The 27,813-nt window shown below is 39.9% G+C and overlaps 1 protein-coding gene across 1 annotated transcript in view; it reads right to left on the bottom strand.

Moving 5' to 3' along the window:
• GFRA4 (GDNF family receptor alpha 4) overlaps nt 1-27,813 on the bottom strand; it is a 1,199,889-nt gene that overhangs the window by 147,577 nt on the left and 1,024,499 nt on the right. Inside the window, exon 5 of the mRNA XM_044064083.1 lies at nt 27,139-27,248. Coding sequence (XP_043920018.1) covers nt 27,139-27,248 — 110 coding nt within the window. The remainder of the gene's footprint in view (nt 1-27,138; nt 27,249-27,813) is intronic.

Raw genomic sequence — 27,813 nt, 5'->3', positions numbered from 1 at the left:
GTATGTGTAGCTGTTACCATGTTAGCTACTGGGACCTACCGACAGCCAAATAGGGACATGTTAGGTATATATCAGGGTGTCAGCCTCCTGAATACTTAGTAAGTTACTCACAGTTATGCTTCTGTACATGGAAGTATATATATGGTTACCCAGTACTGCAGAGTAGATAACCACCACTATGTATGGAGTCTTAGTGACCATCACAGAGATTTGTGAAATGGAAGGGCTACCATTTACTGACGTGCCAGGTAATATGCAAAGTACAAAGCATTATCACAAATGTATCTAAGTGGTACACTGTCAGTTCATTTTATTCCCTTGTTTGTCATACATTCAACTTGTATGAATAGTCTCAGTGCCCTGATTTTCCTAAGGGACATTTAGTTGGCATGTGCATGCTACGATCCTCCAAGTAAAGGTTATTCAGACATATGTTATGTATCAAGCTACTAACCACTTCCCCCCAAAAAATATGTTGTGTCTTACAGGTGATGCTGGCTACCCCTTAGAGCATTGGCTCATCATCCTTTTTCACCATCCCGACCTCATTACAAAAATGACATACAACTCTACACATATAATGTCACAGACAGTATGTTTGGCTTTTTGGAGGAATGTTTTCCTCTTTCTCAGTACATTTATAGGGACACTGCAGTACAGCCTTGGGACAGTAACCAGCTTGCTGTGGTACTTAATATACTGCAAAATATGACCATGTGGAAACAGGATAGGCAGCCGAAGAATACAGGTGCAGTTCAACCTGTACACGTTAGAGCAGCAGATGCAAGACAGGAGATGCATGCTGAAAATGAAGATATGCATAAACAAAATCCACTAGCTAGGCAGCATTGAGTGCAGAATGCAGCAGTACTGGCAAAGTGGCTATGTCTAGTTGACAGGTATAGGCCATGACATTCATATAGTGGCAATACAGGCTAAGCATGGCACATGTAGTAATGCTATCAAGTTATGAGGCTCATTGCAAACTCTGGTCACACTGTGCATCAGACAGCACATAATTACAACATAGGCTGATGTTGTGGGTCATAGTCATAATCATTTGTAAAAGTGACAGGCTTAGACGCAGTAACATTAGACTGCAACACTACTGGAGGGGAATATATTACTGGGGGTGGGAGTGGTGGTTTCATAATTTGGGTGGCTGGGGATTGACATGGGACACTTCCTCTTGTGAGATGGTTGGGGTGTTGCTATATGACCTTGAACAGTGGTCATTAAAATGGCTAGGGTTTAGAGGGCTTTGTATCTCCTGTAGAAGGGATGGTGTGCTACTATGAGGTCATGCTGAAGCTTGCTGAAGAAGAAATACATCATACTCAGTCTGGCTGGATTACTGAAGCCTTAGTCTTTTGCCTGTGGATAGCATAATCAATCTGTATACAGAAAGGGTACACTTGAGAATGCTATATGTGTAGTAGACTGGATTTGTACAGCAACTCTGTGTATACTTGCTAAATCTCCCAAAACTACACCTATGCCACCACTCACAATGGCGACTAACATGAATGAAAAAAATGATCATTTCTTTATTCATCCACATTGGTAAATGTTGACCCCTTGCAGCATGGTGTGTACAGCATCCGTTGCACTGCTTCCACTATGACCCATCATCTTACAGCTCACTGAAGAACTAACTTGATAAACACAACTGGGTGGGAAATCAACCTGATAAAAAAATTAACTTTGGTCTTCCCATGTTGGATGGGCAACCCTTCCATCCTTACACTTTTATACATCGAATAAACAGTAGCACAGATATGAAAAAGGGAGAAAGTTCCCTTCCAAAAAATCACTATTGGAGCACACCTAGATACCCCACACACCCAGTGACTTCCTCTGCACTTGAGAAGCTGGTTCCTTATCCATTTTGTACTCACTGAGTAGTGGAGCAGCCATTTTATCATATATGACAGTGCTAACATCAGTTATCTATCACTGGGACAGATGCCTTTAGGTAGCCCAGCAAACATATGCAGCAAGCCAGTTAGTTATTTTACTGCCCTATCCTGTAACTACAATAGTATAACTTTCTAGGATACCTCATACCAGCCAACCATGGATAGTAGTCTCCTAACAACACAGCTGACATTCCATAACATTGCAACAATTAATCAAAATCTGCATAGAGCTGGAATGATATGTGAGAAAGTGCTTAAAATGGTACTACCACATCTAACTACACTAATTTGAACCATTTAGCATGCAATATAGGCAAATTAAGAATTTTGGAATCAGTATAGCTGGATTGATTTATTACTTAGCCCATGCTATTAGGTGCTTCCATGCAATCTGTTTATGAGCCATTTGTGAAGAGAAACATTGCATACAATGTGATTTGCAAACCTGTACCAGTGTACACATATCCACCATATTGCTCCAGCACTGGAACCACTGAATGGCCATTGCTCCATCTATAGCTGTTAAATACATGCCTCTATCCTAGTACATGAAGGAGCACATGATTTTCCTGTTTTTTCTTTCATAAGAACTACAAGAAGGGTGATTTCTGTGTCTATTGGTACAGTATGATGACCCTTTCAAAATGTTGATGCCTGGTATGTATGACCAGGTCTTGACCAAGACAACTGGCATAAGAAATACCAATGAAATGTGCAGGTGCCATATGATGTCCTGAAGTGGCACCATCCTGATAAGCTCTGTGAAGATATGTGAAGGCTGCCAGCCTAGCCAGATAGAATTTTGTAGATAATTCTGTCATTTGTAAATATTAATGTAAGCCACATGCTTGTTTTCTAAAATAAAAGAAAATTATGGTAAATGTTGAACTGCAAAAATGTAACAACAGTGTACTCTACTGTAGGAAAGCTGATATGTCAAGCATTGTGTAATTGTTTGATGTCAAAAGTGGGAGCCGAGATGTCTAGATAAAGGCATTCTGCCTATTGTTTTGAGGCCAGAGTTAATGGCTAGAATTTACATGTATAATTTATTTTATTGATCTGGCTTCCTGACCAGCAAGATCAAAAGGGCTGTTACACTCTGAGTTTCTGTTAGCCTGGGAAAACCAGAACATTGTTAAGAATGATGTAATGTGAAGCAACACTGTGTTATCAATTTAAAGACCGAGAATCAGAGAGCATTTAGCATTTGTCTTGAGAACATCCAATGTCACCAGCCTGTGTTCTGTATGTAAGTTTATTTTAGAACTGTGTTTTCTCTTAGATATAGCTAGGAAATAGGAAGATTAGACTAGTTTGTTTTTTGTAATGTCAGAACTTTTCTACTGTATTATTTTAAACATTTCTCTGTGATCTCTGATCTCTTGACTAGCACTGTGTAGTAAGAAGTATTGTCTTGTGTTTTTATTATTTATTATTAAATATTTTAAACCTTTCAACTGTGGCTGTTTTGTGTAGAGATAATTTAAGCTGTAGAGTACATTGCGTAAATATAGTGATATTGTACAAAGCTGCTCCAAATAAGCCTTGACTGTTCAGTTGCACTTACCATTTGGATAATATTGCACAGTAATAATTGGACACCCTTTGTTACTGAAGAAGCATGAGCATAGATGCAAGGCAGATTAAAGTGTGTGTGACTATGATGCTGAACTGAGCACTTATTTTCATAGGTGGGTGAGTGGATGTCAGGTCACCACTTCTGAAGGGCTGGCAGACCTTTTGGTGAGGGAACAAGCCCTTAGCACTCTGCCTGAGGACATGAGGATCTGGTTAGCTGATAGACAATGTGCTACTTCAGATGAGCTGGGGAAGAAGGGAGACCTATATCTAGCAAGCAGGGGATCCCTGCACAGGAAAGGGACCCCCAGTACTGCTCATGGGTCTAAAGGAGCCCATGGTGGGCAGCCCAGACTGCCCCAACAGAATCTGCTAGTAGCAGGGGAAGACACTCGTCCAGGTACACATTTTGAATGCAACCAGTGGGGCCATGTGGCATACAGATATTCAAGGTGGCAAAGTGGGGAGTAAAAGGTGTGGGAGCCAGTAAGTGGGAAAGACAAAATGCCAATAGTAGGATGTCTATAGACAACAAGGGTACCGAACTACCATCCTGCAGATTTCCTGATAGGGACGGATTTTGATGGGGTAGTACTAGGGTTTAATGCAGTTACATGCAGTCAGGCTTCAAGACAAGCTTGTGGGTCTGGTAGCCTGGGGAGACAGACCACATATTACAGCCAGGACTGGTGAGGTGGTTACTTCAGGGAGGAAGCTACTCTGTAGCAGTGAGACTGAAGGTGAGCCACAGCTGCTTGTGGGTACTGATGTTCCCTTGGACAGAGTGACTGCAAAGGTAGAGGTGAGTAGTAGTACCCAGGCTGACAGTGAGGCACCACTGTCAGAGAATGCCAGACTTCCTGTAGAAGGGGAGCTGGGAAGGGTTACAAGGAGAGAGCTGAGACAGGCTCAGCTCTCAGACTCTACATTGCAAGGCCTGAGAGAGGTAGCTAGTTAGGGACCTGATTCGCAAAGGAAGGGGGAGTCTGTATACTGGGACAAAGGGTTACTGTATAGAGAATGGACCCCTGAGGGAGGGCTAGAAGGTGAGAGGGTACAGCAGTTGGTAGTACCTATATCTTATCATTTGGTGCTTCTAGCCATAGCCCATGATATTCCCTTTGCAGGTCATGTGGGCATAAAACGTACAAAGAGACGGAATTTTAAAATTTCATTATTTTTCTTTGCTCTCTCTCAAATTTTCACTCTTTGTATTTGTTCTCAGTTTATATTTACTAAAGGACTCTGCATAAGTGGATCTGACCCTTAAGAAAAAAATGTACCATAATTTCACTTTAATATTTCTCTTTACTGTATTTCTTTTGTCATTACTGTTGCTTGGAGTTTTTCTCCCCAGCCTCTACTGAAAATGGACATGTATACAATTAGTCTAGCCCGGTCAACAAATGTAAAATAAAATAAATAAATAAATAAACAAGAGACGTATTATGCAAAATGTCTACTGGCCTGGAATTTTCAGAGATGAAACTGGATATTGCAGGACCTGTGAGCAGTGCCAAAAAGTAGGCAAGGCAGGAGACAAGGTGAGAGCTCCTTTGATGTCTTTGCCTGTTATTGAGAAGATATTTCAGAGGGTAGCTATGGATATTGTGGGACCTCTGAGTACCCCAAGTACCACAGGGAAAAGGTATATCCTAGTGTTAGCAGATTATTCTACAAGATACCCTGAGGCAGTGGCTTTGTCCTCTATTGAGGCAGAAAAGGTGGCAAATGCTTTGCTAAAGATTTTCAGCAGGGTAGGTTTCCTAAAAGACTTACTGACTGACAGACATGCCAAATTCATGTCAGACCTGCTAGCTTGTCTGTGGAAGTACTGTGGGGTGAAGCACCTGAAGACCACTCCCTACCATCCCCAGAGTAATGGTCTTGTTGAGAGGTTAAACTCTACAATCAAGTCCATGCTACAGGCAGTTTAAGAGGGAGTGGGACAAATATTTGCCCCATCTGTTGTTTGCTTACAGAGAGGTTCCTCAGGAATCCGCAGGTTTTTCACTCTTTGTTGTATAGGCTATGGTTATAGGGTGAGGGGGCCTCTAGATTTAATTTGTGATGAGTGGGAAGGTGAGTGTGAATCTCACAAGGAGTCTGTTGTGGCATATGTCCTAAACCTCAGGGCAAGGCTCAGGGAACTCATGGGCTTGGCCCAGGAGAACCTGGCAGAAGCCCAACAACAGAAAAAGGTATGGTATGACAGGAATGCTCGAGCTAGAGAGTATGTTGTAGGGCAACAGGTAATGGTTCTCATTCCTGTCAGACACAACAAGCTGCAAGCAGCTTGGGAGGGAACCTACAAGGTATTAAGAAAGGTAAGTGATGTTAACTACATGGTTGAACTGCTAGGCAGGAGCACAAGTTGTACCATGTTAACATGATGAAATCTTACCATGATAGGGAGGCCCTTGTGATGAGTATTTGCAGTGGATTGCAGGAGGAGTCTGAGGGAGATCTGGTGACTGATTTCCTCATGGAGGCTCAGACTGACACCTCAGTGGAAGAGGTAGCGATGTCCCAGTGGCTCTCTCCTACCCAGGTTCAAGAATTCTGAGCAGTCTTACAGGAGTTTGGGGACATGTTCATTGGGAAGCCAGGGTGCACCCACCTGGTGTAGCACCAGCTGGATACAGGACCCCAAAGGCCTATTAGGCAGGCCCCTTATAGGGTGCCTGAGAGAGTCAAACAGACTTCGAGGGAGGAGATACAGGAAATGTTGGAACTAGGGGTAATTCAAGTGTCCAACAGTCCCTGGGCCTCCCCAGTGGTGCTGATGCCAACTAGGGGTAATTCAAGAGTCCAACAGTCCCTGGGCTTCCCCAGTGGTGCTGATGCCAAAGAAAGATGGCAATACCAGGTTCTGTGTGGACTACAGGGAATTAGTCACACAGAGTCAGATGCTTACTCCATGCCTAGGACAGATGAGGCCCTAGAGCAGCTGAGTGGGGCTAAGTATCTTACAACCACTGATCTTACCAAGAGTTACTGGCAAGTGCCCTTGACTCCCAGTGCTAAAGAGAAGTCAGCCTTTGTGACTCCTTTTGGCTTGTATGAGTTCGCAAAGATGTCCTTTGGCATGAAAAATGCCCCTACGACTTTCCAGAGGCTGGTAGATCACATCCTAGCAGGACCAGGAAAGTTTGCCCTTGCTTATCTAGATGATATTGCTATCTACAGCCATTCCTGGCAAGAGCACCTTCAACATGTCAGGGAGGTGCTGGGCAGACTACAGAGGGGACGGTTGACCTTTAAGCCCAGAAAATGTCAGGTGGGTATGACAGAGAGTGGGGATTGGGAAGGTTAGGCCAGAACCTGCTGAAGTAGAAGCCATGCAGACATGGCCTACACCTGTTACCAAAACGCAGGTGAGGGCATTCTAAGGAACAGCAGGGTACTACAGAAAGTTTGTCCTCAGCTATAGTAAAATAGCTGCTCCCCTCACAGACCTGACAAGGAAGAACAGGTCAGATAAGGTAGTGTGGACCACAGCATGTGAGCAGGCATTCCAGAAGCTTAAAGAAGCTTTGGGAGGACCCCCTGTGTTAGCCAGTCCAGATTACAGCAAATAATTTGTTGTGCAGGTGGATGCTTTGAACCATGGATGGGGGCTGTACTTAGCCAGATTTCTTCAGATGGAGAAGAGCACCCAGTGGTTTATCTCAGTCATAGGCTCCAACCCAGGGAAGAATGCTATGGGGCTGTAGAAAAGAAATGTCTAGCTATAGTGTGGGCACTGCAAAAACTTCAGCCTTATCTGTATGGAAGAAAAGTCACTGTAGTTACAGACCACAATCCCCAATATGGTTACACAGAGGCAACCAGCAAAATGCAAAATTGCTAAGATGGAGCATAGGGTTGCAAGCATATGATATGTCAGTGCAGCACCGCAGTGGGATTAGCAATGCCAACACAGATGGGCTCTCAAGACAGGGAATGGGGTAAGGTATACTCAGAGAGACATAACCCTCTCAAGCAACGTTTCTCAAGGGTCACTTGAAAAACTAGCTTGAGTTCTCCAGGTGGGAAGATATGTGAAGATATATGAAGGCTGCCAGCCTAGCAAAATAGAATTTTGTAGATAATTCTGGCATCTGTAAATATTAATGTAAGCCACATGCTTGTTTTCTTAAATAACAGAAAATTATGGTAAATGTTGAACTGCAAAAATGTAACAACAGTGCACTCTGCTGTAGGAAAGCTGATAGGTCAAGCATTGTGCAATAGTTTGATGTCAAAACTCAGAGCCGAGCTGTCTGGATAAAGACATTCTGCCTATTGTTTTGAGGCCAGAGTTAATGGCTACCATTTACATGTATAATTTATTTTATTGATCTGGGTTCCTAACCAGCTGCAAGCTCAAAAGGGCTATTAACTTCTGAGTTTCTGTTAGTCTGGGAAAACCGAAAATTGTTAAGAATGATGTAATGTGAAGCAGCCCTGTGTTATCAATTTAAAGAGAGGCAATCAGAGAGCATTTAGCATTTGTCTTGGGAACATCCAACATCACTAGCACTCTGCCTGTGTTCTACATATAAGTTAATTTTTGAACTGTGTTTTATCTTAGATATAGCTGGGAAATAGAAGATTAGACTAGTTTGTTTTTCTATGATGTCAGAACTTTTCTACTGTATTATTTTAAGCATGTCTCTGTGATCTCTGAACTCTTGCCTAGCACTGTGTAATAAGAAGTATTGTCTGGTGTTTTTATTATTTATTATTAACTATTTTTACACCTTTCAACTGTGGCTATTTTGAGTAGAGATAATTTAAGCTCTAGAGTACATTGCATATATATAGCAATACTGTACAAAGCCACTCCAAATAAGCCTTGACTGTTCACCTGCACTTACCATTTGGATAATAATATTGCATAGTAATAATTGGACACCCTTTGTTAAGAGCCCTTTTAATAGCTGATATTAGTAGCTGGTTGCAGCTGGTACTACCTTTTAGACTGGGCAGAAAGCAGGCACAACTGGAGAGCCTGTGCCAGCATTCCCCAGGAGTGTCTGTTTGTATATAACTCATATTTCAAAGTGTGTGTGTACCAGCTACTTGGGCAGGGACATAAAGCACAGGTTGGACAGACAGGGTGCTGGAGGTTTTAGCTTGTCCACTAGGCTGAGATCTGGACCCTATAGCTGTGCCAGTGGGGAGTCTTATTGGGGATCTGGAGAGAAAGGGAGAAAACCAGCCCCAGACTGACTGTGGTCTCTGTGTGCTCTTAAGGGAAATTGTACTTCACTCTGTGTGTGTATTTGCTATCCTCCCCTATGTGGATGCCCCTCACTGGTGTTAGTTGTGAGGATTGAGGCTCCTTGATTGCTGGGCCAGTGCATGGGCATCACAAGCTCATTAGTGGGAGCAGAGCAGCCAGAGAGGTTTTGTAAACATTTTGTAGGCATTTATTTATTATTTATTTTTTTATTTAACATTTGTTTACCGGGAAAGTCCGACTGGACACAGGTCCTTTTACAGGAGAGGCCCAGGAAGAAAAGCTCCATGATTAACAGTAAATTTTCATGCACACATTACAATAATCAATAAAGTATAAAGTAAACAAAATATAGTATAAGTAAGAACATACAAATGTGTTACATCTTGACAACAAAACCTGGGCTTTGAACATAGCTAGAACTATTTGTAGGTATCACTTATGTCAAAATATAAGGTTAGGACAGGTTGGTAGGAACAAAGGATTAAACAAGTTGGATATGTTTTGGGTATACTGTGATGTATCAGAGCACTCATGAGGGGTTAGTACAGGAACATAGCCACTTATTTTTAGATAAGCTTTAAGTGATCGCTTAAAGTGGTTAGTGGATGAGAATGAGATAATGGAGTTAGGAAGGGAGTTCCATATATGAAATATATAGCTGGAAAATAAAGATTCTCCTGCAGTGTTGTTGGCCTTGGACTTGGTGAGTAATTTCTTGTTGTTAGAGTGAAGTGGTCTACTGGAACTGTAAGGAAGGATGAGATTTTGTAGTGCAGGGGTTCTAGTTGATTGTGTTACAATTTTGTGAGTTAGAGAGAGTTGATTGTAAAGAATAATGTTGGGAAGCTCAAGCCAGTCTAGTATCCTTAAAGCTGTACAATGATGTGTTCTATATGGGTAGTCAGATGCAAACTTAGCAATTTTATTATAACATGCATCTAGCTTAGATAAGTCAGTTTTCCTTAGATTAGTTAAAATTGGAGAGGCATATAGTAGAGTGGAGAGCAGATGGGTTTGTGCAAATGTAATTTTGGCCATTGTGATCAAGAACCTTTTGTGCCTATATAGACTTCCAAGTTTCTTATGGACTTTTTATAGTTAGGGAGACATGTAAGTCAAATTTTAGGGTATTGTCTATTTCCACTCCCAGAAGCTTTGTATGGGTTGTTGGGGAGATCACAGTATTGTCTTTGGCTATTATGTTAAATGTTGGGCATGATATAGATATATTGTTAGGTTGGAAGAGTAATAATTTAGTTTTGTTTGGGTTCAGGATTAGATGAGCATTGGCTTACCATGTATCAACAGAAGTGAAAGATTCCTGTGTTTGAGATTGAAGAGATGATAGAGAAGTGGCAGCACAGATAAGTGTTGAATCATCTGCATACTGTATTATAGAACCATGTGGAGTAGCTGTGTGTAGATTATTAGTAAAGAGGGAGGAAAAGGAGAGGGTCCCAGATAGATCCTTGGGGGACACCAATGGATAAAGGAAGTCGTGGAGATAGATCACTCTGCCATAGAACAGATTGTTGATGGCCAGATAAATAGTTATGAAACCATGCTGTGTCAGATAGTGAGAAGGACAGTTCAGTTAGTACATCTATTAGTTTGGAATGGGAGATAATATCAAAAGCTTTTGATAGGTCTAGAAAGATGGCAGATACAAAGTTGTTATTCCTGTGATAGTTTATGGTATTAGTGAAGGCTAAGAGACCTGTAATGGTACTATGTGATGGATGAAACCCTTGCTGAGTGTTTGCGAGAAAGTTATTTGTTAGTAAGAATTTCATGACCTGGAGATGTATGCACCTTTCTAGTAGCTGACGTACAGAGGCCAGTTTTATTAGTACTATGACTGTAACTATTAGCATTCTGAACAACTTTAATTTTATATTACCCATCATTTAGTAATACAGTATTTGGAGAGTCTTTGTAGTTTGCTCATATCAGAATTTGTAGAGTGTATTATGTTGCTATGTGACTCCCCAGCACTGTCCCAGTAATCAAGGAGCCTCAATCCTTACCACTGGCAACAGTGGGGGACATACACAATGGGAGGATGACAAGTACACACACACAGTAAAGTGCAATTTCTCTTAAGAACACACAGAGATCACTGCCAATCTGGGGCTGGTTTCTCCCTCCTCTCCAGATCCCCAATAAGACTCCCCACTGGGACAGCTACAGAGTTGAGTACTTAACCAGGGTTCCAAGCCAAGTCTGTCCAACCAAAGCTTCATGCCCCTGCCCAAGTAGCTCGCACACACACACACACACACACACACACACACACACACACACACACACACACACACACACACACACACACATACACACACTTGATTTATACACAAACACACACCTGGAAAAGGCTGGCACAGGTTTACTAGGTATGCCCTCTTCTGCCCAGACTATAAGGTAGTTATTACTGCCACCAGAATGCCTACTTATCAGCTACTATAAGGCCCTTACAAAGGGTGTCCAATCCTACTGTGTAATGTTACTACTAATCCAAATGGTAGTCTGACCAAGCAAGGCTACTGGAGTAGCCTGTACAATGTCACCAAATAGGTATGCAAGTACACTAAGAGCTTAAATATGTCTCACAGATATCAGTCACAAAAATATATTTAAATATATTTAATAATACATAATAAAAGAACAAGACACTACTCAGTAACTCAACACAGTAACTTCAGAGTTCAAAATCACAGGAAATATTTTAAAACAGCATTGCAGGACAGTCTCAAATAAATACAAAAAAAACATCTAAACTAATCTTTACTATATTGTAATCGATATCTAAAAGAGATACTATGCCCTAAATCTTACTTACAGACAGGCAAGTGCAGATGATGACGATGAGTGGATGTCCTTGCTAGGTCCAAGATAGAATACAACATGTACAGTTTCTCTCTCTCTGAGAGAGTTCTAAAATCACTATCACATTTTACTGCTGAGTTAGCCTGGATGACATCACTTTTTGTCACTTGACTTCAGTTCCCAGGCTTAAACAGAAACTAATAGACTTTAACATTTCTGTGTTAAATATACATATCTCTCAGATGTTTGCAGATCTTGAAAGTCATAAAACAATAAAACACTTACAAAACAATGCAGAAGGCACCCTAGTTCGAGACATCCTGTCTCCTTGCTGCATTGAAACTTTTATAACGCAATCATAAAACAATTTAATTTCAACTTATTTTCTAAATCTCCTTCTGGTCCACAAACCCATATGACCTCCTGGCCATCTACTAATTTACTACTCCTTAGCTAAACTGTGGAACTCTCTCCCCCTCACATGTGCAACCTACCAAACCATGCTAATTTCAAATCTCAGCTATTCTCTCATCTAACAGCTAAATGGGAATGCCCATGTCATGCTCCAACATAAACCCCTCTCTACCCTTTCTTTCTTCCTTGCACTGAAATCATCACCTATTATCACTACTGTTGCCTCTTGTCATCCTAAAACATTCTCATCCCTACCTGGGACTGACTTTCTTTGTTATCTAATGCACTATACTTTCAATAACAATTAGTTTGGTGCTTCTTCCATGAAAAATAGTTAATTTAACCACAAATGGATTGTAGCTATGGTTTAAAAGTTAACTCACTTAGATTTTAAGTCACATGATGTTCTTCTGTTAATGTTGAGTTTATCTAACCTGCAAAGGTCTAGTAATCCTCATGTTTTCAATGTTAACTCTCTAAGTGCTTATTACATAATGTATTATTCTTCTGTAATGTTTAATTGTTCTGTATGAACTCTTTGTTATTTCTTTGTAACATTTAACTTGCAATGTCTTGGAGCTTTTCTCCCCGGGCCTCCACTGAAAAGGGGCTCTTTATGGCCTAGTGGACTTCCCCAGTCATCAAACTTAAATAAATAAAAATAAATAAGTTAATCTTCTATATTCCAGCAGGGTACGCTGTGGATACATCTTAGTTCAGTATATAACATACAGGTCTGTATAAATCATATCAATATTTACAAATGACATAGAATTATTTACAAAATTCCAGATAGCTGGGCTGGCAGCTTGACATGCTATTACATGGGTAAGCATAATCCTTAATACGTAATTCAAGGCAGAAAAACTACAAAACCACAGAATGAGCAAAAAATGTTTTATCTGTCTTCAGTCAGCTTTACTTCACAAGACCCCTTCCCAGTGAAAATATGGCAATGCTCTAAGTTATCTAAAATTTTAGGGTAGAGTCAGAACTTACTGAATATAATCAGAGCTTATTTCTCAACATATAACATAAGCATGAAGGTATACATACATTTTAAAATGATTATAAGCTTTTTGATGACTCAGTATGGGATATTATAAGAATACCTTTAGAAGTTTTATCATCCATTCATTGCATGTCATACTATACTATTGCCATCCATCCATCTATCCATCCATCCTGCCATCCATCACACCATTTTCTAAGGTATTGTCATGATGAGAGCTGTGATAGTAGCAAGGTGAGCAGTGCAGTATGAACCTCCTTACCCCTAGCAAAAGTTTCTGTCTAATTTTGTGGGAACATCTGGGATTCAGAGGCAAGTTTAGGTATATAATCCCTCCAAAGTGTCCTGGATCTGCCATGAAGCTGCATCCCACTGGACCATGGCTAGTCTAACACCCAATGGAAGTGCCAAGTGGGCATCCACACAAGTGACCATAGCATTTCAACTGACTCTTCTCAAAATGTAAGGGCAGTGGATGTACTCCAAGAACCTCATGGACTGCCAAGCGACATGTTCTGTACTGGAGAGTGACGAGAGATCTTTTTTATCATTTGCATGTGTAAGGTTAGTCAGTACTCAAAGCATATGACCACATGTAAGGACAGGGGCTCAGATTGACAAATAAGGAATAGCTTCATCCTGTGATTCAGCTTAAACTTCAACTCCACAGCCTGATACAAAGTCTGCAGTACTGCTGCTGCATCCATTCTCTGGTTACTCTCTCAGTCCTTTCTACCTTCACTCCTGAGCATACTACTGTAGTATAGTGTAATGTAGTATAGTGAAGTATTGTATAGTAAAGTATAATATAGAATAGAATGGTATATACTATACTATACTATACTATACTATGCCAATCCATGGTGGGAAGTATTGTAGAACAGGAATTTATCAGCTGGTTAAACTTTCATAACATTTGAATTCTAGGCTGAAACAAATGATATTCCACTATGTCATCAGCCTCATCACCACCTATAAGTTACTGCTGGATGGAATAAATCAAACCTCACCTCTCAACCTCTTAGTGCAAGTTACCTGGATAAAGTCTAAAATAATGGGGGAATAAAAGATGCAAAAATAGGGACAGATTTTAAATATTGCTCTTATAAATTTAGTGTGTTGCTAGAATAACAGGATTTTTGTTAGTATGCATTTTCTGAGGGTAATAAAGCCTGAAACTCAAATGTATGCCATTATTCAATGATTTCAATCCTCAGTGATTTGCCAAAAAACACACATTTTATGAGGGAGAGACCAAAAATATAAGGCAAAAATCTAGGCAGCTGAAAGGAACTTCTTTGATCACAAGGGTAAAAAAATTCTCATGCATACATAGCCATATCTCCACAGGTAGGATATACCACCAATTACTTTACTATCTTTGATACAGGAGAAAAGCATTATGGACATAATGAGGGTCCTCTAAAATTAAGTTAAGAGCATAAAGTAGTCCTGTTGACTTGTAGACAATACGATTATGCCAAATACTGCCATATCAAACTATACAGTGCAATCACTGTATTTAACAAGCTCTGGGCGATCACTAGGTAGATGGACATCCTTCAGCTTCAGTTTCAAAATGAGAAGGGAGTTTACCTATTGGTCACATAAGACCTATCTGGACAGAAAGTCACAAATGTGTCCTGAATTAGAATGTGGTGTAACTCTTCCTATATGTCCACAATTAGATACTGAATGAAGTGCCACAAATGAGAGTGCATGTGGTATTATATGCTTGTTCATTCAAGAGACTTCAGGAGACGGAGGATCATGTACATTAGGACACAATGGTGCTAGCAACAGACACACAAGACAGAAGTACAACATTCTCCCCAAGGTGACTAACATGCTGATTCAAATCAAAAGACACCAGATGAGGAAACTGAAAATAGGAGTGAAACTAATATGGCTTTTTGGTGTAGAGGGATCAATTCCTAACTATAACCCTGACAACTCAAGTTTAATTAGCAGCTTGGGTGCTGGAAGAGCTGAGCTGGGGTGGGCAGTGAATGGGTGACAGCGAATAATGTCAGCTCGCCCATTCGAAGGGGGAGGGGGAGGAAGAGGAAATGGCCTCAGGTCATTTGTTGTTCCATGTGGATACTGCTGAATGGGAGGATATAAGCTTGATAAACCCATATTGTGGTATGTTGGAGTATTTACCCCCTTCTTTGAGGTACACTGATCTCGGAGTTAGTATTTATATGTAGCTGGGATGTGCATAGCTGTTAGAAATGCAGGGGTGTGGAGCCCCTTGTAAAAATGATTTAAAAGTGTAACAATGAGTTTCATAACTGCAGTTCAGTATTCAAAGCGCCAGGACTAACAGTATTGTCTTGCACTTTCACAAGAGAACTTATAGCAAACAAAACTGTAACTAGAGAAGGGAGAAGGGTGGTATCTGCCTCAGGTAGGCTGTCAGGGGTATGATCAGTACCTGCCAATCAGGCAGTAGTACGATACTGGGATTTAAATTACCCACAGCTGATATTGTTGTTTTGTAATTGAATGCATTTGTTAGTTTTGTATAGTCAGGAGCTATACAAGCTTTTGGCTACAATTTACAGTCTCATTTTTATTTTTGTTTTTTTTTTTTTTTTTTAACTCCAGAAGACTTTTTTGGACTTCAACTTTGGAAGACCTTTTCTTGGTCTTTGAGTTGAGGGGGCTCTAGTCTAGGGTGCCAGATGATCTAGCTATGACCTTGATGTCAAGCAGAAGTACCATCAAAGATGCCTGTAGGACAGAGAGAACAGAGACAGTTCCTGTAGTCTGTCAGAGGTATGTTTTCCAGCTCCTTTATTTTTTGTTAATAAACTCTGAAACATTATCATGCTATGATATATGACTTGTCTTTAGGTTGCAATATGCAGCACTGTATTCTACAACTGGACTGATGACTGATGTATACAGGAGCACAATAACTTTACACTTTGCAGCTATTGCTTATGCATTTGAGCCTGAAATGTGCTACACAGTATGCCTTTTTGAATTTGGTTGCAATAAACTGCTAAAAGCCTAAATTATTGTCCATATTGAGTTCATATCTTATATTCAATTTCCTCCCCTCAGTGTCTTTCAATTAATTTTGTACTCAACGCACAGTTTTTTCCAAATTTGACAACATTAGATTTAGTTCTGAAGAGTTACCTGTTATGACTCCACCAAGTATATGTTTAAACAATTGCAAAGTATTTTTTTGCATCTTTAACAGAGGTAATTATATTTCCCATTTTGTAGTCATCATCATATTTTTGTAATGTAATCCTTTACCTTTGGTTGCATCAGAGAAAAAGTACTTGCTAGTCCCAATAACAAGCACTGAGAAATTCCACTGAATACTTCGGTAGGCTTAGATAGGCACCCTACTACTCATACATCTTGTGCTCTACCCCTTAAGCAGGTTTTACCAATGATACTTCATAACTGTTATGAATAAGATAAATCAGCTTGTCTGTAATTCGTCTGTGGAAACAGTGTCAAATACCTTTACAAAATCCAAGTATGCAGCAAATCTAATCAGTCTCTTGTGCACTGCCAATGTTACCTTTTCAAAAATACCACCAGATTCACACTTGTGACCAAACCACAGCAACTGTGGGTAAATCCAGCATTACTCACACCCAGCTATGGGTTATTAAAGCAATAACCGATGACATGGTGTGGTATATTGAAGATTTACCCATGGTTGGTATGGTTTAATCATGAGGGTGAAGCCCGAGTGAGTAAACAAAGGCAACTGTGGGTAAATCTTCAATATATCACAACCACGGAGTTGGTTATTGCTATTATACAATGACATTATTTAAGAAAAAAAATACTTACTTTTCTTAAATAATGTCTTTGTATAATGGCAGATTACTGTTCGTCCGCCGGTTGTGGTATACTGTTCATTTTGATGTACTGCGCATGTGTATGGAACTTGCGTTCCCACGCATACCCAGTACATCAATGCTTTGAAGTGGAAGCAACGGAGAAAAGAAAGTCTACGTTACTCTGTTTTCTCTCTCTTTTTTTTTTTTTAATTGTAAAAAAAAAGGTTTTAGGGCACTTTATACCAATGGAAAAAAGTCCGGGCGACCGGTCCTTTTTCCGTTGGTATATTGTGAGATTACCAATGGGCACGCTGGTTGGGCTGGGCCAATCAGTGTGCACGTTTTTGAATAGTAATAGGAAGTCATTGTATAATAATATATTATATCTTAATTTGTCTAGAGAGCAGTGTGTTTATTTTTATGTAGCTGCCCTGAACAGAGACTAGAAAGAAGGAGACATTTCACAGTTGTGTAGTACCAGTTCATACATTAAATATTATGGTATCATTGTCAGCATTTGGCAGTAAGGGGAGAATTGCAAGGAGAGAGCAATTAGTTGCAATATTTGCTATTATAAAATCAAGTATGTTATTATCTTGTTTGGACTATGAATCATTTTTATTTTGATTAATGAAATCCAGTAATACTCTCTGTATTTGTTGTATGCATTGTATATTTCCCAGTCTATATCTGAATGACTGAAACTCTCATGGGAATGTTACTACTTTCTATCTTTAACTGTAGCAGATCAGTAAGGCAGGCTTAATGATTTAATGTAGCCATGACAGAGGTTCTTCAGCATCCAGTGAAGTTTAATTCAGATTTAACTTCTGAAATTTTTACACGATAGAATTCTAATTCAGGGACATTTTTCTACTAGTCTTATATTTGTGGTCTCCTACAAGTACTAAGATAACACTGCTTGGTACAGAAATCTAAATTATCAATGAAGAAAAGGCTTCAGGACACTTCTTGTTTGCATGTCTTGAAGTTAGGAAGGCACAAACACATGCAGCATATGTTCCTTTATGTAGTGTATATGCTCAGCTAAAGTGTTGTCTGCTGAGAACTCTGTTGCATTTACTTTTAATGCAAATGTATATGCATCACAGACAATAAGACAAGTATTAAAAAGCAGAATGTTCTCAGTGAGCATGCCTCACTACTAACACTGTCTGGGGTAACATTCATCTCTGATGTCTTTAAAATTAACTTAATGTGGTGGCTGTGCACTGCTATCTATTTGCAGTTTCTACAAAGCCGGGGGTTGGCATAATGGGTAAGGTCTTTACCTTATAAACACAAAGTACAGGGTTTGATTCTCACATAGGATAATTAGCTAAGCTTACAATGACCCACAAGGGCAGTTAGCCTATCATTAATCTATGAACCTATAAACTATGCTACCACCTGTTTTTATAGCTCATATCTGTATCATATGGAGATGAGATATTGATATTTTCTAAAGATAAATTAACTAACAAGTTCAATTGAAAGCTGCTCAGAATTTAGACATAGTGACTGTATATTTCTCTCAGTAATTCCCTTTACATTTTAACTTGATCAAGTATTATGCTGATATCTTAGACACAATTTAACTAAACAGGTATTGAGTAGAGGTTTTGAAAGTAAGCAGTAAAAGATGGTTAACGTTGCCAGTTCTGGAATGCAAAAGTAGTGGACATGAAAATACAACTAAAAAGATAAAAGAAGTTTAAGTACTTTAAGAAATGAATCTTCACAATAGGATCTTGGAGTGATTGCCAATGGGAGGGAATGAAATAGAAGTTGGGAGTTTAATGAAGTTAAATTGCCATTGAGGGTGACAACTGCTGAGTTTAAAAATGCAACAGGAAATTGGTAGGTCAGGTGGATAAAATCAGATTCCCTCACAGGCAAGCCTTCTCTGGTAGTTTGCTAGCATGACATCTGACTGAAATTTAAACCCTTCATATGATATGCAGATTGATGCTGAAGTGCTAAAAAACAGTCTTTACTTACACCACACTGATATGGACTGCATCCTCCACATTACTCTATAAGACATGAGCAGAGTACTGTAGGTACACACTGATATGGACTACATCCTCCACATTACTCCATAAGTCATGAGCAGAGTACTGCAGGTACACAATGATATGGACTACATCCTCCACATTACTCCATAAGTCATGAGCAGAGTACTGCAGGTACACACTGATATGGAATACATCCTCCACATTACTCCATACGTTATGAGCAGAGTACTGCAGGTACACACTGATATGGACTACATCTTCCACATTACTCCATAAGTCATGAGCAGAGTACTGCAGGTACACACTGATATGGAATACATCCTCCACATTACTCCAAGTACTGCAGGTACACACTGATATGGACTACATCTTCCACATTACTCCATAAGTCATGAGCAGAGTACTGCAGGTAAGCAGCTCAACAACCTAACTAGGAGGTGTCAGTAGTGATCTGGTTCATCAAAGACATCTTTGGCAATGAAAGGTTTTGAAAGATATGAAGTGATCCTGTCCTAAAAAGACACTTATGAGGATAACCTGGGTGGTCTGGTCAGGTTTCTATATATGACTGCTGCAGATGCAACTGAGGAGAAGAAAGGTAATCTTGTACCAGTGTTGTACTCTTTTTTTTTTTAAACCCTGAATTGCACACAAAACTTTGGATGTGTAGGAGTGGTAATGGGAAGGTAGCATCTCCTGTTCATCACTGCCTGGAGAGACATTTTCTTCCTTACATCCAGGTGTGATGGTGGAGAAACTGGTATGCGATGTATACATTTTCTCTTGTATGGCACTTCAGAATTAGAAGAGGAGGAGGCCAAGCTATGCTTCAGAGGCAGCTAATCTTGGTGCATTACATGACCCTGCTGTTGTTGTAGGGTAAGAAGAGGAAAATAAATGACAGAAACTGAAGTCCTCCTGGAGATACACAGGTTTAGCCAAAAAGTGGCCTTGGTAGGACCACATCAGCCCTGACACCATTAAAGTAGGCTGGAATGAAAGGACCTGCCTGGCAGACTTCTTAGTTCGGGGGGGGGGTTCCAAAAAATTGATCCTGTGAACTATGATCTCTTTTCTTTGAAGAGGGTGCATGCCACAGACTAACATTAGAATACCTAGAGCAGTCCTCGCAGGTGAAACATACGTCAGCTTCTCAATGATCAGGTACTCCACTATCAGGTCTGGCACTGGTCGAGGTACAGCTTACTGAAATTTTGATATAACTTTGGAACAACTGCAGTGGTAAGTTGGGTACCAGGGAATTTAATGGCACTGTAGGTGACAGGTGAACAGAAACTTGGAAAGGTTCTAATGCCCAATAGTACACTGGTGGAGACCTGTGCCAGAGGTCTGTAAATGTCAACTGATTATAATCTGTCTGTAAAGGGTACTACTACCACTACTGGGAACTGACAAAAGGGTTTGCGGGGAACATACTAGAAACTACATTGTGTGTTATATGGAGACCTGCCAGTATAAACACTGTCTTTACCCAGCTAGGACTGATTAAGAGGAAGATATTACAGTTGTTCAATTCTAAGTCTGGCATAACTCAGTACTATGGAATACTGACAGGAGTGTAGAAATAATTAGAACCTTTGCTAGGGCAAGATGGCTACAGAGATGGCATTCTGATGCAAAGAAGTACTGGGTCTTATCCTAGGGCTGCTGGTGCTAAAATCAGCAAAGGTTTTAAATGAAGATGGGTCTTGAACTTCTCTGTCTTCTACCTTCCTCCTTATTGTTAACTTTCTCTGTTTATTTCCTTTTTTTTGCTTTAACTAATCTAAGTGAAGAAAAATTGAATAGAGCAAAAAAGAAAGACCATCCTGAGAGATACTAACTGTATTTTATCTAAAAAGGCTTGTAGATACCTGTCCCATACAAGTGAGCCACCCCTCTGTAACATACTTAGACAGAGCAGAAGCTTGAATCATGCTCTGAGTATAAGCAGAAAAGACACAACCAGCTGTCATCCAAAGTAGGCTTTTGTTTATTATTGGGACAATTACCTTTTTTGGGCACATACAGGATTGAAAAGGAAGAAAGCAGGTTACTGTAAAGCAAAAGGTGATTGTTATTTTGAAGAACATAGAATACTTATTCTGGAGGTACTAGGACTGCAGAGAAGAATCCTGAACTGGAAGGAATTTGATAAATGCCACTTCATCTATGGACTGAAACTGGTTCATTGTTGGAATCTACATGCAGCAGCAGTTGTGAAGATGTTGTTGTGTTATCCCTAGTGTTGGAGGCAGTCCTGTTATGTCTAATAGCCAGATTATCTCAAGGTATGATTTGACTGGATAAAATACTGACAAGGAAAGGTGCAGAAAATTATCACACAGTGTTTAAGCGGGACAAAACAGACAAAAAAGCTTTTTATGCACAGGTAAAGATAAGTATAGAGAAGGTGTAAGAAGACATTCAAGACCAAAAATGTCTGAGAAATGAATAACAGTGATGGTGGCTAAGGATTATAAGTCTCTGAAAAACATTCGAAGGACATCCACTACTGAAATACAACTTTTTCTTATCCAAACTCTATTTCCTCCTTGCAAAATGATCCCTACACTACTATGTATAAATATACATACAACTGTTTCTCCCTTTGCATAGCAGTTTATGCTATTCAGTTTCCTTAGCATAGACTATGTTGACTTTGAATGAATTTTCACAATTATTTCTTTAGGAACTTGTCTCCCTAATGTTTACATAATATTATCTATCAGACATAACATTTTTGACTAAGAAAAAGCCTAAATAGCAAAGTATGAATTTTTGAGGATTCACAGTTCTGTTGTTATATAATGTCAGTCACAGCTGGCAGAGTAGATGATGCTGTAATGTTAGGAAGTTTCAGGGCACTGGCTTTCCTAGGGACCGCACAGAGGAGAGGAGCCATGGCAACTAATTCTAGACTTTTCAGAAATTTAATTCAAGATTATTTGTAGCTGAATATCAGTGAGTGCACGTGTTTAAAAGATGGAAAATAATACAAACTGGAGGCAGTCAAAGGAAAAAAAAGTTCCTGACATTCTGCATGGAGATTCTGAAAGGAAAGAGTAATTCTGACTGTTGCCATTCTAAGTAAATGGGCCAAAAAGACTAAAGAAGGGGATGTACAAAATGTTCATCTTCTGGGAAAACAATAATTCTAAGAAAAGAGAAAGCTTAGTAAAAAAAAAAAAAAAACAACATCTCACTTGGTCAATTCCATCAGAAGATTTTGGAGTAGAATTAATTACAATATAATAAATTAAAGTAAAATAATAACTATGTATAATATTGCAGGAACTAGAAACAGTAGTGTTATATAGAATTGCTTCATCTCTTTCCTAACGGCAAAGATAGCCCCCACTAATGCGTATTCTGTTTTCAAATTTTAAAGCAGTTTCTTATCACTTTGCCAGTCTGGGCACCTGCTCCACACCTGCCATATTCCTGTTAGCCTGTTGTATGACATTATGCTAAAGGCCTTATCATTAATGTTATAGAAACAGATGATGGGAAATGACCCAACACATGTATTTGTAACATCTCTATTTCCAGTAAGTTCACCAGTAAATGTTCTCCTTTCATTATTTTACACACACACACACACATGAATAGAAGGGGGTAGAAGAGAGCCACAGTGAAATACTCTTCTGACGGAGTACATTATCTCAGTAGAAAAAGGAATATATTGAGGAGGAGGATATATAATCACAGTTTGCCCCGTGACAGATGGGTGCTGCTAGAATGTATGCCTCTTCTCCCCTAAACTGGTGGATCCTGCAAATAATGAACAGTAAGGCAAAAAATTGGGATGTATGTATTTTTTTACATTTCAGTTTGCTTCCTGAAGTTCTGCCTTGTGTTCCATCTGGACTGATTCCTAATTTAAAAGGTCAATAATTATGTTTCAATTATATGAAAATGGCCACAAAAGTCACACAGTGACAGAGTCTGTATCCTGTTACTCTAAGGTAATATATATATTGACCAGTTGAATCGCTGGCTCTTGGTGGCAGTCGAAGTAATAGTAGTTTTAAACTTGTGACAAAGCTCACAAAATGAATGCGACTACTTTAACCTGTACAAAATGCCCAGGCTAAGTGACTGGCTTTCTTACGCACATACTAATTGCAGGCACAACTATTCCAGGTCTCTCACTGTGGAAGCATCGAATAAATGAAATAAAGGGAAAATTAAAAAGGTTAAAAAATAATGGGAGGAAAGTGCAAAGAAATGAATATGGTAATTGAAGATTACAGTTTATGAGCAGACTTCATGTGACAAAATCAATATGGAGAAAACCACTGCAGAAAACATGACCAGTGACATTAGAAAGTAGGGTCAGAGGTGAACTCCTCTGACCCTCCCCAATAGAGACAGTTACATAATCATAGTACCTAAGAGTAGGAAATCAACATGTAATACTCTGCTGCAAGACATTTCACCTACTTAACATACAATGATGTGGTATATAGTTTCATAGTTTCATAGTATAGTACTAGGCTATCTGCCCTGGGGCATTTGTAAGCCTAGCCATAGTGATGTGGCTTTTGCCACCCCATGAAGTGGTACAAAAATGTACAGAATAAATTTAGAATACTGTGCCTCTGTCTAGTAGTGACACAATGAAGGTCCCCTTATATAATAGAATTAGTTTACTGTGCCCCTGTCTAGCAGTGACACAGATGTGACCCCTGGGGTAAATTTACGATCTCCCATCCACTCATCAAGATTTCTCTTGAAGAGAGTCAGTGAGGGGCTCTGCCTAATACGAACTGGGATCTTGTTCCAAAGCATGGGAAGCCTCTGGGTTATGAATCTATCCCTCCAGCATGTCCTATTCATACTTGTGCCGAGGTTTAAGTCTTTAGCTCTCGTGGTCCTGATGGATTTGGATTTTTTGAGGTGGAGCATGTCCATCAGATCCTGATTGGACATTGCCTTGTACGTCAGGCAGAGATCACCTCTGAGCAGGCGGTATGCTACTGAATAGAGCTGAAGTTTCTTTAGTCTGGCAGAATAAGACATATGTTGGAGACCCTTGATCCTCTTGGTGAGGTACTTTTGTGGTCTCTCCAGCTGTTGCAAATGCCGGGTGAGGTACATACCAAATGGGGCATTGTACTCAATCATGAGTCTGATGAGGGAGGAGTATAGGGTACAATGACATCCTTGGATCTGGATGTGAATCCCTTCATGATGAGGTGTGCAAGGTAGAATGTTTTTCTAACCACTTTGGCAACGTGGGTGTCAAATGAGAGGTCGCTGTCGACTTGGATCCCTAGGTCTCTGATTACTTTTTCTGTACTCAGTGGGTTGCTGTCTATGTGATAATTTGTGGGTACTTTGTTTTTCCCAAAAGGGATGACTATACATTTTTTGGCATTTAGTTTAAGGCCGTGACTCCAGCACCAGTTGTCCGTTTCTGTGAGGCCTTTTTGTAGGATGTATGTGTCTGCTGGTGTATCGACTATGGCACCTAGTTTGCAGTCATCTGTGAACTTTGTCAGCCACAGCCCTCCCATATTTGCTTTAACATCTGAGAAATAAATGCCAAACAAGAGGGGTCCCAGGACCGATCCCTGTGGGACACCACTTGTGACTGGCTTTGAGTCTGACATTGCTCCAGCGATTTTAACTTTATGGGTTCTGTCCTTTAGCCAGTTTGCAACCCATCTAGTGACATAAGGGTTTACGTTTAAGCTGTTGAGCTTATCTATGATGCCTGAGTGGGGTATTGTGTTGCTTTAGCCAAGTCCAGGTAGGCTGTATGGACTGCTTTGCCCTCATCAATGGCTCTAGTGACTGTTTCGAAAAAGTCAACCATGGTTCAAGAGGCAGGATCTGCCCTTTACAAAGCCAAACTGGGTGGGGTCAAGTGTCTGTAGGTCCCCTATGTCTCTGTTTATGAGTTCCATAATGATTCTTTCCATAGCTTTGCAGACCATGCTGGTTAAGCTTATGGGGCGGTAGTTTCCAGGGTCTGTAGAGGCACCCCCTTTGTGGAGTGGGACCACTGTTGCTGTACGCCAGTGTTCAGGTACATATCCCGAAGTAAGGCTAAGGTTAAATAGCATTTTTATGTGTGGGTTTAGCTCCTCTTGGAGTTTACGTAACACGCAACCCGGGATACCGTCAGGTCCCATTGATGCTGTGTTTTAGCTTTGTTTAGGGCAGTTCTCACTTGGACATCTGAGATGACAGGAGATTACATGCAGCTGGGATAAGTATTTCTTCTTTTGGGGGTGAGGGAGGGAGAATTTGCACTGAACCCGTCAGCCAGAATGTTGGCAATATCTGTGGGTTCAGTGTATTTTTTGTTGTTGTGAACCAACTCTGAGCGTATCTGAGGGTTTCTGCCCAGGTTTCTAACATAGCTGAAGAAGGCCTTGTGGTTATCTTTAGTGTCCTTAGCGATTTTTCTCTCAAAGTTGGCCTTGGATGTTTTTATGAGAGAATGTAGTTTTCTGCTAATGTTGATCAGAGATGTCTTCCCTTCATGAGATTTTGCTCTGACGTGCAGTAGCTTCCTTCTTTTGTTATACAATTTGTTAATGGCTGAGGTCCACCAGACAGGACGCTTGCCTTTGGTGGAGAGGGACTTGGATTTATTTGGGATTGCATGATCCATGCATTCTTGGAGATGTCCATAGAAAGCATTTGTGAAGGATTCGGCATTGTGGGATGTGGTATCCACTGGCACAGTGTGCTTAAATGATACCATCTCAGTCTTAAGAAGAGTGAAGTCTGCTTTTGAGAAGTTTTTCACTGTGGTCTTTTGTGCTGGGGGTGGAGGTGGGATATGTCTATCCAGGGTGATTAGTTTGTGGTCAGATCTCACTAGGGAGGGGTATACTTCCGGTGTGGAGCATTTTGTCCCCGTGTTTGTGATGATCAGGTCTAGTATATTATCTCCCCTAGTGGGACAGGTGACTAGTTGTTCCAGTGCATTTGAGTTTATGAACTCCAGGAACCTTTGGGCTAGGGTATTAAGGCTAGAATATATAAAAGGGAACAATATACCAGAGACACAGAGCACAGTTGACTACTGGTTGCAGAGAAGAAAGCTGTATTAAAATATATATATTAGTTGTTGTATACCATTTGTCTCACCATGTTGAGTAGGGACCCTCAGATTTTTAAATACTGATAATATTAATAAGGAGTTTGCTGAATCTAAACTTATTCAGTTGTTTGTCATAATCTAAAAGACAGTACTGATTTATTATACAAAGCATTCCCATTTCAGAGAGATCCAGTAATCCTGTGTTCTTCTTGACTATCTGGTCTGAAGATGAAATATGCAGGAATCTTCAACTAAGCTTGAAATAATGTTTACTGATTCAGTGACATTTCTGGCTTGGCTGTTTTCAAGTGCAACCCTATGCAGTTAAAATATCCTACAGCATGTAATTCCAAGACCTTTGTCCATGAGTATTATGATCCCGATTATTGACAGCACTGGCTAAAACAATATTGTAAGTGTATTTCCTGCTTTTGTAGCTGGCCTTTTTAGCCAGTTAGTACAAAGTATTTAACATTCTCCATCAACGTTCTATGCACTGAATCAGAATAGCCATAATTATAATAAACTAGTTACTAAAAATTAAATGATTTAGGCTGCATCTTGGTATTTGTTAGAAAAAACATGTTGCTAATAGGAAGACATGGTCATAACAAATATGCACTGCATACAATAGGAAAGTCCCCTGAAACTGTTCTCCTGAATATATGCCTTCCTTAACACATTTCACAGATGACAGCCACAAGTCTTTAGTGTGGCTCATTAGATAAAGGAAGGAATTCAACAAAAATGCATGGTAATGGACAGAACTGTGCTTCTGAATGGTAAGAATGAAGAACAATGAGAATAGACAAGATGAGACCATTTTAATATGATTCTGCGATATTGTGGCAAGTAGGGGACAAACCATGAATATAAGTCAAAGGTAAGGTTAGCAGATATATTTGTAGTCATATGGATCTAATGCCTGTTAGAAATGAACATAAGACAGCACATGATTAGTCTAAAGCTGTAAATACCAGAATACAAATTTCAGCTGATATAAAGTGATACCTCTATATCTTGGCAGAAGGGAAGGCGGAATATTCTTTTAAAGTACAATTTACTCACAAGAATATAAAGAGCTCATCTCTGTCCATGAAAAAAATAGGAAAGACAGACAGATATTTATGTCAGCTGTGAAAGTGTTGGCTAACTTTTTTAGGTTTGGTATTAGTGAATTTAATATTTAGGATGGGAAGCCAATGCCAGGCATATAACTAGAGACATCTGCAGTCTGTATGAGCATAAACATATTTGTACCTATGATTCCAGTGTAGGACAGCAGGCATGAAGCATAGCTTTCTTTCACACATCCAGTCACAGACTGAGAGGATGGTTGGCAGTTATACTGGAACTCTGCCCACCTGGACCTGGAGAAAAAGATAAAAAGACACTGTCAGCAAATGGAACAGTTATTTATTTATGTACATCAGTAAATATACATATATGTGTATGTATAGCTTGGTATACTAAAAAAATATTGAGACACGACAAGGCAAATACAGCTGAACTGAATAAGTCTGCGATGTTACTGAGAAAAAAAATGGTTGTAAAGAAGAAACAGATACAGGATTAGCAAACAACATCAGTCAGTGATTTAAAAAAAAGAAAGTTCCTCACATTCATTATTTTCATTATGTGGTTATCCAGTTCAGGGAGAAGAATTGTTGCCCAGAAAGTCAGTCCTGGTTGGGCTATTGGTCCATCGGAAGAGTCAAACACATGTGCATGTGTGTGTGTGTGTGTGTGTGTGTGTGTGTGTGTGTGTGTGTGTGTGTGTGTGTGTGTGTGTGTGTGTGTGTGTGTATATATATATATATATACATATATATATATATATATATATATACCTACATATATGTGTGTGTGTGTGTGTGTGTGTGTGTGTGTGTGTGTGTGTGTGTGTGTGTGTGTGTGTGTGTGTGCGTGTATATG

This window comes from Protopterus annectens, chromosome 2.part2 (genome assembly GCF_019279795.1).
Source record: "Protopterus annectens isolate FY-2018-M chromosome 2.part2, PAN1.0, whole genome shotgun sequence".
Lineage (NCBI taxonomy): Eukaryota > Metazoa > Chordata > Ceratodontiformes > Protopteridae > Protopterus > Protopterus annectens.
This window is presented reverse-complemented; position numbering and strand designations above follow the sequence as displayed.